Genomic DNA, 18,286 nt, shown 5'->3' with positions numbered 1-18,286 from the left:
GGGCATAATGAGTGGGGTTCCATAGGCTCAGTTCTGAGATTGTTTCTGTTCAATATCTTTATCAGTGATTTGCATAAAGGCATAGAGTCAGACTCAGAACCCCTTCTGAGGTGCAGTCCCAGAGCCCAGGTGTTGCTGCTGGACCAGTCCCAGCCAGGGTCCCTCTTGAGCCAACTCTGTCTATGCCCCGGGTCCCTCTTTGCTGATGCCCCCCTGCCCGCCTCACTCCATATGGCAACTTGCCAGGCTGCAGCTTCCCAGGCCATGCAGAGCACAAACGGAGGATGGACGGAGCCACAGGGAGGGGGCAGGAAGTGGGGGGGTTAGCACAGGCACATAGCCCAGGTGCATGCCCCTCCACTGGCTGGCTTGTGGCTGGGACTCCCCCATCCCCCCACTGCACTGGGAGGAGGAGGAGCAGGACTGAGGCACGCATGCTGGGGTTGCCAACGCCTGGCACAGCGAGTACACCTAGACAGTTTGGATATCACACCAAAGTGGGTGGGGTTGCAAGTGCTATGGAGGTTAGGGATAATACTTTGAAATGACCTGACCAAACTGGAGAAACAGTCAGAGATAAATAGGATGAAATTCAATTAGGACAAATGCAAAGTACTCCATTTAGGATGGAACAATCAGTTACATGCATAAGAACTGGGAAATGACTGTTTAGGAAGGGGAATACTGTAGAAAGGAATTAGGGGGTCATAATGGAACACAAGCTAAATATGCTACCAGTGTGATGGTTTCCGAAAAAAGCAAACATGAATCTGGGATGTATTAATAGGTGTGCTGCCAGCAAGACACGAGAAGGAATTCCTCTACTCTACTCTGTGTTGAATAGGCCTCAGCTGCAGTAGTTTGTCCAGTTCTGAATACCATTTCAGAAAGAAGTGGCTAAATGGGAGAAGCTCCAGAAAAAAGCAAGAAAAATTATTAAAGGTCTAGAAAACATGACCTCTGAGGGAAGATTGAAAGAACTGGGTTCGTTTAGTCTGAATGAGAAGCTTGAGAAGGGACATAACAGTTTTCACAGCCCTAAAAGATTGTTGCAAGGAGAAAAATTATTTTACTTAACTACTGAGGACAGGACCAGGAGCAATGGGCCTAAACCGCAGCAAGGGAGGGTTAGGTTGGCCATTAGGAAATCTTCCTGTCAGGGTGGTTAAGCACTGGACTAAATTTCCTGGCGAGACTACGGAGACACCATCATTGGAGACTTTTAAGCGCAGGTTAGACGGATCTCCATCAGGGTTGGTAGATGGGGCTTGGTCCTGCCGTGAGTTCAGGGAACGGGACATGACCTCTCAAGGTTCCTTCCAGGCCTGTGATTCTGTCTCTTGGAGCAGCATGAACCCACCAGTGCATTCTTGTCCAGCCTCCAGGCCCAAACCAGGCTGAGCCGAGCCCTTCTATAGCCTCTCAGCTGGGGCTGCTTTCCCAGGACATCCCACTTAGCAGCCTGGGCACCCCAGAGAGACAGTGAAACTGTGCCGGGACGGTGAGGTTGGTGGGGGGGGCAGGGGACACACTCATGGGTTGCTCTTCCTCTGTGTCCCAAATATTATTGGTTAAAGCATTTCAGGAGGGAATTGAGTCTTGTGCTCACAGCCACTGGGGAGTCAGTCAGCGGAGGGGACTGTAGCACTGGGCAGGGGATAGCACTAGGATGGGCAGTGTACCACCCTGACCATGGCTTGGGAACACATGAGTCTCTGGCATCAGGTGGCTGTGAAAATAGAAATAGCTACAGGCAAAGTGGCACCAGATGGCCTGCACCTCTGAGCGCATGACCAGGCCTGGGTAGAACTGCTTCTTGCCCCCCCCGCCCCCCCCCCCCCCCCAACAGGACATTCAGCAGTGGCACTGAGCATGTCAGCAGCACCAAAAGGCCTGGCCGCAACTGTATTGTAAGGGCACTGGTGGCAGGGCTGGCCAAGCCATGGCTCTTGACACCCAGGTTTTGAGCACACAAGGCACAGTGAGAATGATTCAGCTGCCCAACCCTGGTCAAAGCTTGGCTGCTGCCTGGGGAATGGTGGAGAGAGCTGGACATTCCTGCTTCCACAGCTTCCCCACAGCTACAGCCCCATTAGGTGCTTGCTGCCGGGGGGGGGGGGGGGGGGGGGGCGCATCTCTTGTGGGTGCCAGCTCCCTGATGCTAATGCCTGGATAGAGGTGGCATGAAGGGCCTCTCGTGATGGCCATGACACATGGAGTTTTGGGGGAGAGCTGATGGCTAGCACAGGGCAGTGGCGGGGGGGGGGAGGGGCTGATGGCTAGCACAGGGCAGTTGGGGGGGGGGGGTCTAGAGGGGGCTGGTGGCTAGCACAGGGCAGTGGGGCCCAGGGTGGGGGCTGATGGCTAGCACAGGGCAGTTGGCGGGGGGGGGGGGGGCGGGGCTGATGGCTAGCACAGGGCGGGTGGGAAGGGGGCTGATGGCTAGCACAGGGCAGTCGGGGGGGTGGGGAAGGGGGCTGATGGCTAGCACAGGGCAGTGTGGGCTGGGCGGGGGGTGGGGGTGCTGATGGCTAGTACAGGGCAGTCGAGGGGGCTGGTGGCTAGCACAGGGCAGTGGGGGTCAGGGGGTGAGGGGGCTGATGGCTGGCACAGGGCAGTGTGGGCTGGGGGTGGGTGGGAAGGGGGGTGCTGATGGCTAGCACAGGACAGTGGGGGGACTGGTGGGGCATGGGGAGGGGTGCCAATGGCTAGCACAGAACAATGTGAACACTGTTGGACCCCCGCCCCCCACCCCCACCCCGCCATGCTCCTGGTCTGCCTTGTTCTGCTTGTCTTGGTGCAGGTGCTAAGCTCGCAGGGAGCCCTGACACTGGTTTCTTTTGCATTACTGCTAGCTGCAGCATCGCTGCAGGGGGCGCGGGGAATTCCCTCCAGTGTGATGGTCACACTTCTTTCTGCAGGGCAAAGCAGGCACCTGGCGCTGCACACACTGACAGAGGAGTGCTGACCCAATCTCAGGCCTCTCTGGCTCCCAGAAGCTAAAGGGCCCTGGAGGCCAGAAAGGGAGCTCCCTGAGCCCAGTTCATGCCTTGCTGTCTTTGGGACCAGTGATGCAGTGCAGTGGACAGCTTCCTTCCAGCAAGTTCCCAGCCTGCTGGCTGCTAGGTCGGGTGTAGAGGGCTCCAGGCTCAGTGGAATGGTGCCCTCTGGAGCAGCTCCCTCTGGCTTGGGCTTGGTCCTAGGAGACCCTGTGAAGCTGTTGCAGGCTTTGGGACTTAGCTTGGGGGGCGGGTGTTACTGGGCTATTTGTTGCCATTTTCTGCACCCCAGCCTGCAGTTGAGCATGACTTCAGCCAGACTGGGACCTGGGTCCCCAAGCTAGGCTAGACTCTTCTCTACCGCCCAGGTGCTGCAGGCAGTGCTAAGGGGCACACAGTGCTGAAGGAGGCAGCAGCCCCGGGCAGGGAAGCCGAAGCCAAGCTGAACACACAGGGTACAGCAGTCAGCGCGCTGGCTTTCCACCCTCTTATGCGCTGGCCTCTAATGCAATGCCCTTCCCAATTAGTCAGGGCCCTAGGCTGAAGCAAGCATTCTGGTCAGTGCCCAGTGCTGCCTTCAGGGTGGGCCCAGGGCCTGCTCTGGGTCTCTAGGCTACTTAGCATCAAGAGGGAGAGGGAGAATTCAAAGGTTTTGGGAGGCAGGTGCAGTACCAGGTTTAGGCTGTTCCTGGAGTCACTGCGTGTGTTTCAGGGAATTTCCTGGGTTTAGCTGGGATGGGGGCATGGCCAGAGAGCTGGACATGGGCACTGGGAGGCCCCTGCATTGTGCATGTTTGACTCCCTGTATTTCACCACAGGTGACGGGTCTCCCCCGCTGACTCCTACCCCTGACGGAGCCACAAAACGAAGCACCGACAGAGCTCCCAGAGCAGGTACTGCTCTCCCGCCAGTTTTTGTTGCCCCTAGAGGGCTACATCCTGACTGTCTCACTACAGCCAGCACGGTGTGGGGGAGGGGTTCTGCCTTGGCTGGGCAGAGACGGGCTGCAAAGGGGGCGACATGACCTACCTCTCCTGGTGGCTGGGGGGAGCTCTGGGTCAGTGCGGGTTGGGTGTGCCTGGGGGGCAAGGGCATGGGGCTGTCTCAGTGGCTGGGAATGGGTTCTGCTTCTGGGAGGAGGTCTGTCTCAGTGCCTGGCTGTGGGGGTGGGCTCTGCTGCACTAGGCATGCCCAGGGGTCTTGTTGGGATTGGCACGTAATTGCTAGTTTGACTCTTCTGTCTCAGACAGCTATTGTCTGGTGCTGTTGTGTTTGGTCTAATGCGTCATAAGGAGGGGGCAAGGCCATGAAGGGCCATGACAGTGAAGCCAGGAGGCTAATGTGGGATGTGCTAGCAAAATGGGCAGCAGCTGAAGGAAGAGTGACAAAGGAGAGCGCGGGAGGCTGGGGAACGAGCCTTGCAGCAGGATTCCCACGGAGGATGAGGCAGCAGGTGCCACGTGGCAGGACCCGTGAACAAGATGGTGCAATAATTGACGTGTGGGCCGATGCTGTTTCTTTAGCTGCGGGTAATAAGGTTGTAACCAAGGGATGTTATGCAAAAAAGCTACAAGACGTGGCCACATTCTGGCTGTGAGACACTAGAGAATGAGCCGAGTCAACGATGACACACCAGTTACTGGCCTGAGTGAGACGCAGGATGGTGGTGTTGGCCACAGCTGTCAGTAAAGGAGGTACCAACATGAGAGCTGGGGCGGGGGCTGAGAGCTGTTTTAGCCATGTAGTATTTGAGCTGAGGGTGACACAGACTGGGATGGTACTTTGTGTAGAAGGTGCCTGGTCTGTGACTCACCATCACAAAGCTTGTATGTTGCAGCTGAACCTACGCCAAGCTAGATGAAAAGAGCTGCCCACAACCAGAGCCCGGAAAACACCCCTAGCCCTGAAAGCTGAACCTGGAATGAAGAGGAAGTTCAGAAGTTGCTCTAAGAGCCATTAGCGAGGCGGGAGGAGACTTAGGAGAGGGCAGAGTCACAGCAGAGGCATTTCAAAAAAACATGGGGACGTGTGGAAGGTCAAGGCAGATAGGTCTGAGCCAAGCTGCTACTGCAGACTTCGGCAAACGTCGGGTACCAGGGACAAGAAGCAGCCTGGAGCGGCCCACCAGCCAGCATGGGTGAACCTCAGTCAGTGGCCTTAGACCTGAACAGGACCTGGGCTTGTTTATTAAGATGGGGGAGACCTAAGGCATTCTTGCACCATGAGGGTTTTGTCACCACAGGAGGCACGTGCCAGAGGTGAGTGAGCCATTACTGTGAAGAGTAAGAGAATCACAGAATCACAGGGCTGGAAGGTACCTCAGGAGGTCATCTAGTCCAGCCCCCTGCTTCAAGCAGGATCAACCCCCACTAAGTCATCCCGGCCAGGACCTTGTCCAGCCGGGACTTAAAAACCTCAAAGGATGGAGCATCCACCACCTCGCTAGGCAACGCATTCCAGTGCTTCACCACCTACTTGGTGAAGTAGTTTTATCTAATATCTAACCTACACCTCTTCCTGTTTAATTTCAGACCATTACGCCTTGTTCTGCCATCTGACACCAGTGAGAACAGTTTCTCACCCTCCTTTTTAGAGCTCCCCTTCAGGAAGTTGAAGGCTGCTATTAAATCACCCCTAAGTCTTCTCTTCTGTAAACTAAACAAGCCCAAATCCCTCAGCCTCTCCTCATAGGTCTTGTGTTCCAGACCTTTAATCATTTTGTTGCCCTTCGCTGAACCTGCTCCAGCAAATCCACATCCTTTTTATACGGGGGGGGGCGCAAAACTGGACACAATATTCCAGATGCGGCCTCACCAGTGCCGAATAAAGAGGAATAACTCCTGCTTGAAATGCTCCTCCTAATGCACCCCAGTACGCCGTTAGCCTTCTTGGCTGCAAGGGCACAGTGTTTACTCATATCCAACCTTTCACCCACCATAACCCCTAGGTCCCTTTCCATCGTACTGCTGCTGGGCCAGTCGGTCCCCAGCCTGTAACAATGTTTGGGATTCTTCTGCCCCAGGTGCAGGACTCTGCACTTCTCCCGATTGAACCGCATCAGGTTTCTTTTGGCCCAGTCCTCCAATTTATCCAGGTCCCTCTGGATTCTCTCTCTACCCTCCAATGAGGACACAAGGGAGAAGATGGTCCTGGGGCAAGAGGACGGGTTCAAGGAAGAGAGTGAGCAGGTGAAAAAATTCTGCCTCTTGCTCCGGGCAAAGACAGCCAGGGTGATAGGAGGGGCTCAGAAGGCAAGTGAAAGGGAAGGGTCATGTTACGGCTTGTCTATGCGTGTGGAAGAAATCGCTGGGTCCCCACGCCCCTTCTGGTGAGAGCAATGGAGGCAGGCCGAAGGCCGGCTGGGAGCAAGAAGAGCGCTGCGGTTGGGAGGGGGCAAGACTGAGTTAAGCTGAAGCCTGGCCTAGAATTTCTTAGCACGGCTGCTGGAAGAGCAGCAAGAGGCACGAAGTGCTCTCGAATGGCCTGGGTACTTCTGGATTTCCGGGGCTCTGTGACAGAGTTTGAGACGACTCCTTGATTCAGTGAGCGGGGTGTGGGCGGCCCTTGGCTGGAAAGGCCCCTCCAGATTATGCTTGTTGAGTCCCTGTAATCTCAGTTGATAGTAGACCTCCAACTGTGCCTCCTGCTCCCGAAGATGCACCAACCATGCTGGTGCAGAACATACGGCTCCCCTTGGTGGCTGAAATTATTCCCATCTCTGTGCTGTTCCCCCTGTCTGCAGCCAGCCCAACCCAGCTGCTGGGAAGGGCCTTTTTTGGGGCAGTCTGAGTCAGAGCCTCTGCTGGGGTTCGGGGCTTGATGAGCTTTGGGGTTGCATGCTGGGATTCTCTGGTGGGGAGGCTCAAGGGCCATCTGAGCCTGCAATCTGATGGTGGCTGCGAAGTGATGGACTGTGTCAGGAATGGCCAACCAGTTAGGGACTAACAGCCATGGAGAGCATGCAAAAAACCACTGAATACAGCACAAAGAGCCACATAGTAGCTATTTATTTTTATATAACTGTGTAGCTGTCTGTACAGAGATACTAACCTAGATATAGCTAGAAAATAAATACAAAATACATGGCTCAATGCCCTTCTCCAGAGCCAGGCACCCCCCTAGACCCGCGCTCTAACCCACCCCCCCACCCGAGCCAGACAGCCTTAACCCCTCCTGCTCTAACTCAATGCCCTCCCTGTTCGCCAGAGCCAGGCACCCCAGTCCCCTGCTCAGACTCAATGCTAGCAACTCACTGGAGGTGCTGCACGCTTCTTGGGTGGTGAGAGGTGCGCTCAGAGAAGTGGACGGCACTCCTAGCGCACAGAGCCGAGCAGGTGCCACACTTAATAATGCAAAGAACTGTATGAGGCTTGAGACCCACACATCAGCGACCCCTGGACTGTGTGTTGAGCCCGCTCCAGTGCTGGCGGAATCCTGAGCCCTGGCAATGGCTACAAGAGGGGATGGTGTCTTCTCCTGGGATGGGCTTTCTAGAGTGGGAGGTACTAGACTGATAACATCCAGACCAAGCTCTTAGGGCTTTCTGGGCCCTGGGCACTTCCTCTGCACACACCTGGCGTTCATTCCTGTGCTTCCCACTGCTCTGTGCAATGTACTCAAAATCTTGGACTGCAAAGCACTTTAGCACTTGAAGGGCTCAGGGATTATGCAGATGGATCTTGACACAGTCATGTTGCGCATGGTGGTAACTGAAGCAGCCCCTTGCCTGCCTGGGGTTGCTATGACCTCTGCATCTGGCAGACAGTATTACTGGTTACTTGTGTCCTTCCCCCTGGGCATCCTTCAACGAGGCGGGTGAATACTAGGAAAGGTTCAGAACAAAGCTAAGAGTGTTCAAGAGCTGGAAGAGATGCCACAGTGTGAAAGACTGACTTTGCTTGAGCTATATAGTTTCACCAGAAGAAGGCAACTGATCCCATTCTATGAGTCCCAACACAGGAAAGGGGCTGCTGCTAACAGAGGGCTCTTAATTCTACCACACCAAGGCTGATGGAGCTCAGTGGCAGCAGCTGCTGGACAAATTCAGCCCAGGACTCAGGCACAAAGCTTTAGCAGTGACTGTGACTGGTAACAGACTTCCCTGGGTAGTTATAGCTTTATCAGCCTGATGTTGTTCCAAGGCAAATACTCGAACAGCTGATATTGGACTCCATAACTGAAGAGAGGAAGGGAATATAATTAATGCCAATCAGCAGGGATTTATGGAAAAATAGCTCCTGTCAAATAACCGTGCTGTGGTTGAGTCAATTACGGTACAGGTAAATAGTGAGGCTGCAGAAGCCAGCCAGCTGCACAGCCTTTGACTTAGTGCCACCAGATATTTTGATTAAGAAACCAGAATGCTACAAAGATAACATGGGATACAGGCGGCTTACAGCCGGTTCATTTACAGACCTCATAAAGTAATGGGAAATCATCCTCACACAGGAGGGGGGGCTTTCTGGGGGGTGGGTCCTTCAGTGATTGGTTCTTGGCCTTATGTTAATTAATGTCTTTTTCAATGCCCTGAAACAGTGGTGTCCAAAAGAAATTTAAAGGTGGCCACAATCCCAGGCCTCACCTTGCCCCTGCCACCCCCACCTTTGGGATTCTTTGCCCTGGAACCTGGTGGGGTGCATTTCACAGGACTGTTGTGTACTAGGGAGAAATGGAGCAGTGACCTAGCCCCACAGAGCAGCTAGTGGCACTGCACGCGCAGCTGGGCCATGGGGAGGGATGGCTGAGTGGGACATTGTTGGGGGGGGGGGCTTGGTGTGTAGGGACACACACACACACACACACACACACACACACACACACAATTACAGCTCTGCTGGACTCTTCAGAGTTGTGTTCCCAAAACCAAAGGGGTGGGGGGGGGGGGCTGAGGTCTGCTTGTGTTTCCCGGGGCTGTGGCTGACAGGCCTGCCCATCACTGCAGACAGCTGGCTCTCCACCCCACCCCCCCACCAGCCTGCTCATCCTGTTCTCTGTTGCAGGTGCTGGCTGCTCCCCATGTGCAGGTAAGAGCTAGGTCCACACCCCACAGACATGAACAAATTGGCAGGCATCCCTTTCCCAAAGCTTGTAGCAGGAGGGTACCAGGATTAGCTGCCAGGCCAGCAGCTGCCAGGTGGGGGAGATGGTATTTGCTGCCTCAAAGGACACTGTGCTGGGCAGAGGTGGGTGAAGGAATGTCCCTGGAGTAGCCGAGTTTGCAGCCAGAGAGACTGGCTGTGCGCCAGGAAGGAGCTTGACACTGCATGGGCACAGGAAGGGGATGTGCACATAGCAGTGGCTGCATTCAGGGATGGGAGGGTGGACCTACCCACCAGGCAAGAGGAGGGGTGATTTGGTGGCTGGACACTGCATAAGGGGGGCATGTGCCATGCTGCAGGAGGCAGGGGTCGATGGCTGCATGCAAGGCTGGGAGGAGGGCTGCATGGTGGGCTAGGATGGAGGCTCAGGAGCTGTATGCTCAGGTGAGTGGAGGGGGTGCACAGTGGGGGGGGGCAGTGCTACATGCTGGGCTACGGTGGGCGGGCCTCGGGGGCTGCATGCAAGAATGGGGGCCTCACTGGGTGAGGGTGGGGACCGGGATACATGCTGGGCTACGGTGGGGGGGGTGGGCCTCGGGGGCTGCATGCAAGAATGGGGGCCTCACTGGGTGAGGGTGGGGACTGGGATACATGCTGGGCTACGGTGGGGGGGGTGGGCCTCGGGGGCTGCATGCAAGAATGGGGGCCTCACTGGGTGAGGGTGGGGACCGGGATACATGCTGGGCTACAGTGGGGTGGGCGGGCCTCGGGGGCTGCATGCAAGAATGGGGGCCTCACTGGGTGAGGGTGGGGACTGGGATACATGCTGGGCTACGGTGGGCGGGCCTCGGGGGCTGCATGCAAGAATGGGGGCCTCACTGGGTGAGGGTGGGGACCGGGATACATGCTGGGCTACGGTGGGGGGGGCGGGCCTCGGGGGCTGCATGCAAGAATGGGGGCCTCACTGGGTGAGGGTGGGGACTGGGATACATGCTGGGCTACGGTGGGGTGGGACTCGGGGGCTGCATGCAGGAATGGGGGCCTCACTGGGTGAGGGTGGGGACCGGGATACATGCTGGGCTACGGTGGGGTGGGCGGGCCTCGGGGGCTGCATGCAGGAATGGGGGCCTCACTGGGTGAGGGTGGGGACTGGGATACATGCTGGGCTACGGTGGGGGGGGTGGGCCTCGGGGGCTGCATGCAAGAATGGGGGCCTCACTGTGAGGGTGGGGACCGGGTTACATGCTGGGCTACGGTGGGCGGGCCTCGGGGGCTGCATGCAGGAATGGGGGCCTCACTGTGTGAGGGTGGGGACCGGGTTACATGCTGGGCTACGGTGGGGGGGGTGGGCCTCGGGGGCTGCATGCAAGAATGGGGGCCTCACTGGATGAGGGTGGGGACCGGGTTACATGCTGGGCTACGGTGGGGGGGGTGGGCCTCGGGGGCTGCATGCAAGAATGGGGGCCTCACTGGGTGAGGGTGGGGACTGGGATACATGCTGGGCTACGGTGGGGTGGGCGGGCCTCGGGGGCTGCATGCAGGAATGGGGGCCTCACTGGGTGAGGGTGGGGACTGGGATACATGCTGGGCTACGGTGGGTGGGCCTCGGGGGCTGCATGCAGGAATGGGGGCCTCACTGTGTGAGGGTGGGGACCGGGTTACATGCTGGGCTACGGTGGGGTGGGTGGGACTCGGGGGCTGCATGCAGGAATGGGGGCCTCACTGGATGAGGGTGGGGACTGGGATACATGCTGGGCTACGGTGGGGTGGGTGGGCCTCGGGGGCTGCATGCAAGAATGGGGGCCTCACTGTGTGAGGGTGGGGACCGGGTTACATGCTGGGCTACGGTGGGGTGGGTGGGACTCGGGGGCTGCATGCAGGAATGGGGGCCTCACTGGGTGAGGGTGGGGACTGGGATACATGCTGGGCTACGGTGGGGTGGGTGGGCCTCGGGGGCTGCATGCAAGAATGGGGGCCTCACTGGGTGAGGGTGGGGACTGGGATACATGCTGGGCTACGGTGGGGTGGGACTCGGGGGCTGCATGCAAGAATGGGGGCCTCACTGTGTGAGGGTGGGGACTGGGATACATGCTGGGCTACGGTGGGGTGGGCGGGCCTCGGGGGCTGCATGCAGGAATGGGGGCCTCACTGGGTGAGGGTGGGGACCGGGATACATGCTGGGCTACGGTGGGGTGGGTGGGACTCGGGGGCTGCATGCAAGAATGGGGGCCTCACTGGATGAGGGTGGGGACCGGGTTACGTGCTGGGCTACGGTGGGGTGGGCGGGCCTCGGGGGCTGCATGCAAGAATGGGGGCCTCACTGGATGACGGTGGGGACCGGGATACATGCTGGGCTACGGTGGGGTGGGTGGGCCTCGGGGGCTGCATGCAAGAATGGGGGCCTCACTGGGTGAGGGTGGGGACTGGGATACATGCTGGGCTACAGTGGGGTGGGTGGGACTCGGAGGCTGCATGCAGGAATGGGGGCCTCACTGGGTGAGGGTGGGGACTGGGATACATGCTGGGCTACGGTGGGGTGGGCGGGCCTCGGGGGCTGCATGCAAGAATGGGGGCCTCACTGGGTGAGGGTGGGGACTGGGATACATGCTGGGCTACGGTGGGGTGGGTGGGCCTCGGGGGCTGCATGCAGGAATGGGGGCCTCACTGGGTGAGGGTGGGGACTGGGATACATGCTGGGCTACGGTGGGGGGGGGTGGGACTCGGGGGCTGCATGCAGGAATGGGGGCCTCACTGGGTGAGGGTGGGGACTGGGATACATGCTGGGCTAGGATGGGGTGGGCGGGACTCGGGGGCTGCATGCAAGAATGGGGGCCTCACTGGGTGAGGGTGGGGACTGGGATACATGCTGGGCTAGGATGGGGTGGGCGGGACTCGGGGGCTGCATGCAAGAATGGGGGCCTCACTGGGTGAGGGTGGGGACTGGGATACATGCTGGGCTACGGTGGGGGGGGCGGGCCTCGGGGGCTGCATGCAAGAATGGGGGCCTCACTGGGTGAGGGTGGGGACTGGGATACATGCTGGGCTACGGTGGGGTGGGTGGGCCTTGGGGGCTGCATGCAAGAATGGGGGCCTCACTGGGTGAGGGTGGGGACTGGGATACATGCTGGGCTACGGTGGGGTGGGTGGGACTCGGGGGCTGCATGCAGGAATGGGGGCCTCACTGGGTGAGGGTGGGGACTGGGATACATGCTGGGCTACGGTGGGGTGGGTGGGACTCGGTGGCTGCATGCAGGAATGGGGGCCTCACTGGGTGAGGGTGGGGACTGGGATACATGCTGGGCTACGGTGGGGGGGGCGGGCCTCGGGGGCTGCATGCAAGAATGGGGGCCTCACTGGGTGAGGGTGGGGACTGGGATACATGCTGGGCTACGGTGGGGTGGGTGGGCCTTGGGGGCTGCATGCAAGAATGGGGGCCTCACTGGGTGAGGGTGGGGACTGGGATACATGCTGGGCTACGGTGGGGTGGGTGGGACTCGGGGGCTGCATGCAAGAATGGGGGCCTCACTGGGTGAGGGTGGGGACTGGGATACATGCTGGGCTACGGTGGGGTGGGTGGGACTCGGGGGCTGCATGCAAGAATGGGGGCCTCACTGGGTGAGGGTGGGGACCGGGTTACATGCTGGGCTACGGTGGGGTGGGCGGGCCTTGGGGGCTGCATGCAAGAATGGGGGCCTCACTGGGTGAGGGTGGGGACTGGGATACATGCTGGGCTACGGTGGGGGGGGGTGGGACTCGGGGGCTGCATGCAGGAATGGGGGCCTCACTGGATGAGGGTGGGGACTAGTATACATGCTGGGCTAGGATGGGGGGCCTCAGGGGTTGCATGCTGAAATTGTGGGAGGCCTCACTGGGTGAGGACCGGGATACATGCTGGGTTAGGGTGCGTGGGCCTCGGGGGCTGCATGCAGGAATGGGGGCCTCACTGTGTGAGGGTGGGGACTGGGATACATGCTGGGCTACGGTGGGGTGGGCGGGCCTCGGGGGCTGCATGCAAGAATGGGGGCCTCACTGGGTGAGGGTGGGGACTGGGATACATGCTGGGCTACGGTGGGGTGGGTGGGCCTCGGGGGCTGCATGCAAGAATGGGGGCCTCACTGGGTGAGGGTGGGGACTGGGATACATGCTGGGCTACGGTGGGGTGGGTGGGCCTTGGGGGCTGCATGCAGGAATGGGGGCCTCACTGGGTGAGGGTGGGGACTGGGATACATGCTGGGCTACGGTGGGGTGGGCGGGCCTCGGGGGCTGCATGCAGGAATGGGTGCCTCACTGGGTGAGGGTGGGGACTGGGATACATGCTGGGCTACGGTGGGGTGGGCGGGCCTCGGGGGCTGCATGCAGGAATGGGGGCCTCACTGTGTGAGGGTGGGGACTGGGATACATGCTGGGCTACGGTGGGGTGGGTGGGCCTCGGGGGCTGCATGCAAGAATGGGGGCCTCACTGGATGAGGGTGGGGACTGGGATACATGCTGGGCTACGGTGGGGGGGGTGGGACTCGGGGGCTGCATGCAAGAATGGGGGCCTCACTGGGTGAGGGTGGGGACTGGGATACATGCTGGGCTACGGTGGGTGGGACTCGGGGGCTGCATGCAGGAATGGGGGCCTCACTGGGTGAGGGTGGGGACTGGGATACATGCTGGGCTACGGTGGGGTGGGCGGGCCTCGGGGGCTGCATGCAAGAATGGGGGCCTCACTGGGTGAGGGTGGGGACCGGGTTACATGCTGGGCTACGGTGGGGTGGGTGGGACTCGGGGGCTGCATGCAAGAATGGGGGCCTCACTGGGTGAGGGTGGGGACCGGGATACATGCTGGGCTACGGTGGGGGGGGTGGGACTCGGGGGCTGCATGCAAGAATGGGGGCCTCACTGGGTGAGGGTGGGGACCGGGATACATGCTGGGCTACGGTGGGGTGGGTGGGACTCGGGGGCTGCATGCAAGAATGGGGGCCTCACTGGGTGAGGGTGGGGACCGGGATACATGCTGGGCTACGGTGGGGGGGGGTGGACTCGGGGGCTGCATGCAAGAATGGGGGCCTCACTGGGTGAGGGTGTGGACCGGGATACATGCTGGGCTACGGTGGGGTGGGCGGGCCTTGGGGGCTGCATGCAAGAATGGGTGCCTCACTGGGTGAGGGTGTGGACCGGGATACATGCTGGGCTACGGTGGGGTGGGCGGGCCTTGGGGGCTGCATGCAAGAATGGGTGCCTCACTGGGTGAGGGTGGGGACCGGGATACATGCTGGGCTACGGTGGGGGGGGGGGGACTCGGGGGCTGCATGCAGGAATGGGGGCCTCACTGGATGAGGGTGGGGACTAGTATACATGCTGGGCTACGGTGGGGGGCCTTGGGGGTTGCATGCTGAAATTGTGGGAGGCCTCACTGGGTGAGGACCGGGATACATGCTGGGTTAGGGTGCGTGGGCCTCGGGGGCTGCATGCAGGAATTGGGGGGGGGCTCACTGGGTGAGGGTGGGGACCAGGATACATGCTGGGCTGGGGGGGGTCCTCAGGGGCTGCATGCAGGAATGGGGACCTCACTGTGTGAGGGTGGGGACCGGGTTACATGCTGGGCTAGCATGGGGGGGGCCTTGGGGCTGCATGCAGGAATGGGGGCCTCACTGGGTGAGGGTGGGGACTGGGATACATGCTGGGCTAGGCTGGGTGGGCCTCGGGGGCTGCATGTTGGAATTGGGAGGGCCTCACTGGGTGAGGGTGGGGACCAGGATACATGCTGGGCTAGAGTGGGGGGGCCTCCGGGGCTGCATGCTGGAATTGAGGGGGGGCTCACTGGGAGAGGGGGGGAAACAGGACACATGCTGGGCCAGGGTGGGGGGGCTTCACGGGCTGCATGCAGGAACGGGGGCCTCACTGGGTGAGGGTGGGGACCGGGATACATGCTGGGCTAGGATGGGGGAGGCGCCTTGGAGGCTGCATGCAGGAACGGGGGCCTCACTGGGTGAGGGTGGGGACCAGGATACATGCTGGGCTAGGATGGGGGAGGCGCCTTGGAGGCTGCATGCAGGAATGGGGGCCTCACTGGGTGAGGGTGGGGACCAGGATACATGCTGGGCTAGGATGGGGGAGGCGCCTTGGAGGCTGCATGCAGGAACGGGGGCCTCACTGGGTGAGGGTGGGGACCAGGATACATGCTGGGCTAGGATGGGGGAGGCGCCTTGGAGGCTGCATGCAGGAACGGGGGCCTCACTGGGTGAGGGTGGGGACCAGGATACATGCTGGGCTAGGATGGGGGAGGCGCCTTGGAGGCTGCATGCAGGAACGGGGGCCTCACTGGGTGAGGGTGGGGACCAGGATACATGCTGGGCTAGGATGGGGGAGGCGCCTTGGAGGCTGCATGCTCGAATTGGGCCGGCAATGGCTGGACAGCGGGCTGGGTCAGGGGTGGTATCCATGGGCTGGGGGAGAAGAGCATGTTTGTTTGGCATTGATCCCCACCTGGTCCCACCTCTCTCTGATGTTTTATGTTTAGATTCAGAAAAGCAGCTGGGCTTCTCCCTGCAGACAGGTGAGTGCTGCAGACAGGTGTCCTGGCTTCCCTGCTCCAGGGCCACCCAGCTTCTGGTGCTTCTAACCTCTGCTTCCTCCCGCCCCCGCCCGACCACACACCTTCCCCCTTGCCCTCGTTCTCCTGGCCTCTCCCTGTCCCAATGCTATGGCACTCAAGCCCTCCTCAGGGCCAGCTGGCTTCCTCTCTTCTCCCTGGGAGTCTCTCTGCTCTGGCCTGCTCTTCCAGGGCTAGGGCTTTCCCAGGCCATGGCTGGTGCCTTACCTCTCCTCACGCTCCTATGTCTGCAGCTCATGTGCTGGCTGGTCTCTTTGGGGTCCTCTTTGCAGTCACGGCTCTGACCTTCCTCATCTACGTCCACAAGCAGCGGAGCCAGAACAGGAGGTGAGAGCTGGGAGCCCTGGAGTGCTCCTCCTCCTGCCCAGTACGTCAGAGTACCCCCCACCCCACCCCTGGGCCCAGGACAGCACCTTCCATCCTCCTTCCTGAAATCCTCTTCCATTTATGAGTCTCCCTCCCCACCACACCCTACCCAGCAAAGGCTGGGAGACATGCAGCTCATCTGGCAGCAGCCCGTCCCGCGTATAGACAGCATGGGTACAGCCCAGACCTGGGGCAGTGGCAGCATGTGGAGAGCAACTGCCCAATGTTGCACAAGGGGAGGCTGCTGGGAGGCTGCAGGTGATGGGCCTCCTCAGCTCCTGGCAGGGATGACCTGACACCCATGTTCTCCTTTCCCTCCAGGCCAGCCTCTCAATCCAAGCCCAATGTCAGCTACACGGCAGCCAGCATGGATGAACAAACGCTGTAGGTGCTGGCCCTGCTGCCCTGCAAGGGCCTCCAGCACATGCACCCTGGCCTCAAGCAGCCAGCCCCTGCCGTCCATGCCTGCAGACAGCCCAAGATGCCCTCCTTCCCAGCCTGTGGGGCAGCAGGCAACCTTGCTCTGGGGCCTTCGCTCTCTGGGGCCTATTTGACTGCACTGAAGCTCAGCCAAGACTGTTCAGTGAGGGGCACAACTCTGTTCGCTCAGAGATATTTTTAAAGGAAAAGGAAATAAAAGCCTGTTATGCCAGCCCTGCCTCTGCTGCAGGAGTTATTGCAGCAAGAGCCAAGGCACGTCCCTCCCTTTCAGTAACAGCTCTGCCAGGGCCCTGGGACAGACCCAGAGCCCATCCCTCATCACAGTCACAGCCATGCGGGCAGAGCACCTCGCTCCAGCGGGGTCACTGAATCCACAACCCCATCCGGGGCCAGAGATTCTCCTTCCACTGCAGTGACTGCACTGCTAGAGCCTGACACTCGCACCCCCGCCCCGGGGCCGGAGCTCCTCCTTCCACTGCAGTGACTGCACTGCTAGAGCCTGACACTCGCACCCCCCCCCACCCCGGGGCCGGAGCTCCTCCTTCCACTGCAGTGACTGCACTGCTACAGCCTGACACCCGCACCCCGCCCCGCCCAGGGCCGGAGCTCCTCCTTCCACTGCAGTGACTGCACTGCTAGAGCCTGACACTCGCACCCCCACCACCCCGGGGCCGGAGCTCCTCCTTCCACTGCAGTGACTGCACTGCTACAGCCTGACACTCGCACCCCCACCCCGGGGCCGGAGCTCCTCCTTCCACTGCAGTGACTGCACTGCTAGAGCCTGACACTCGCACCCCCCCCACCCCGGGGCCGGAGCTCCTCCTTCCACTGCAGTGACTGCACTGCTACAGCCTGACACCCGCACCCCGCCCCGCCCAGGGCCGGAGCTCCTCCTTCCACTGCAGTGACTGCACTGCTACAGCCCGACACCCGCACCCCCCCCCACCCCCAGGGCCAGAGCTCCTCCTTCCACTGCAGTGACTGCACTGCTACAGCCTGACACTCGCACACACCCCCCCCCGGGGCCGGAGCTCCTCCTTCCACTGCAGTGACTGCACTGCTACAGCCTGACACCCGCACCCCGCCCCGCCCCGGGCCGGAGCTCCTCCTTCCACTGCAGTGACTGCACTGCTACAGCCCGACACCCGCACCCCCCCCCCACCCCCAGGGCCGGAGCTCCTCCTTCCACTGCAGTGACTGCACTGCTACAGCCTGACACTCGCACACCGCCCCCCCCGGGGCCGGAGCTCCTCCTTCCACTGCAGTGACTGCACTGCTACAGCCTGACACTCGCACCCCCCCTCAGGCCAGAGCTCCTCCTTCCACTGCAGTGACTGCACTGCTACAGCCTGACATTCGCACACACCCCCCCCCCCCGGGGCCGGAGCTCCTCCTTCCACTGCAGTGACTGCACTGCTACAGCCTGACACTCGCACCCCCCCGCCCCCGGGGCCGGAGCTCCTCCTTCCACTGCAGTGACTGCACTGCTACAGCCTGACACCCGCACCCCGCCCCCCCGGGGCCGGAGCTCCTCCTTCCACTGCAGTGACTGCACTGCTACAGCCTGACACCCACACCCCCACCAGGGCCGGAGCTCCTTCCACTGCAGTGACTGCACTGCAACAGCCTGACACTCGCACCCCGCCCCCCCGCCAGGGCCGGAGCTCCTCCTTCCACTGCAGTGACTGCACTGCTACAGCCTGACACTCGCACCCCCCCCCCCGGGGCCGGAGCTCCTCCTTCCACTGCAGTGACTGCACTGCTACAGCCTGACACCCGCACCCACCCCCCACCCCCGGGGCCGGAGCTCCTCCTTCCACTGCAGTGACTGCACTGCTACAGCC

General features: G+C 60.6%; 1 protein-coding gene across 2 annotated transcripts in view; it reads left to right on the top strand.

The window, feature by feature from the left end:
• LOC142013287 (carbonic anhydrase 9-like) overlaps positions 1-16,792 on the top strand; it is a 61,970-nt gene extending 45,178 nt beyond the window's left edge. Inside the window, exons 9-13 of one of the 2 annotated variants that reach the window (XM_074994460.1) lie at positions 3,818-3,892; positions 8,999-9,022; positions 15,543-15,578; positions 15,869-15,962; positions 16,323-16,535. In XM_074994460.1, coding sequence (XP_074850561.1) covers positions 3,818-3,892; positions 8,999-9,022; positions 15,543-15,578; positions 15,869-15,962; positions 16,323-16,389 — 296 coding nt within the window. In that variant the 3' untranslated portion in view covers positions 16,390-16,535. Of the gene's footprint in view, positions 1-3,817; positions 3,893-8,998; positions 9,023-15,542; positions 15,579-15,868; positions 15,963-16,322 lie in introns of both variants that reach the window. The other variant, XM_074994459.1, reaches the window with a different exon arrangement.
• Positions 16,793-18,286: the final 1,494 nt, after the last annotated feature.

This window comes from Carettochelys insculpta, chromosome 5, assembly GCF_033958435.1.
Source record: "Carettochelys insculpta isolate YL-2023 chromosome 5, ASM3395843v1, whole genome shotgun sequence".
Classification (NCBI taxonomy): domain Eukaryota; kingdom Metazoa; phylum Chordata; order Testudines; family Carettochelyidae; genus Carettochelys; species Carettochelys insculpta.
Note: the sequence above shows the minus strand (reverse complement) of the source record. Positions and strands in the feature narration are given on the sequence as shown.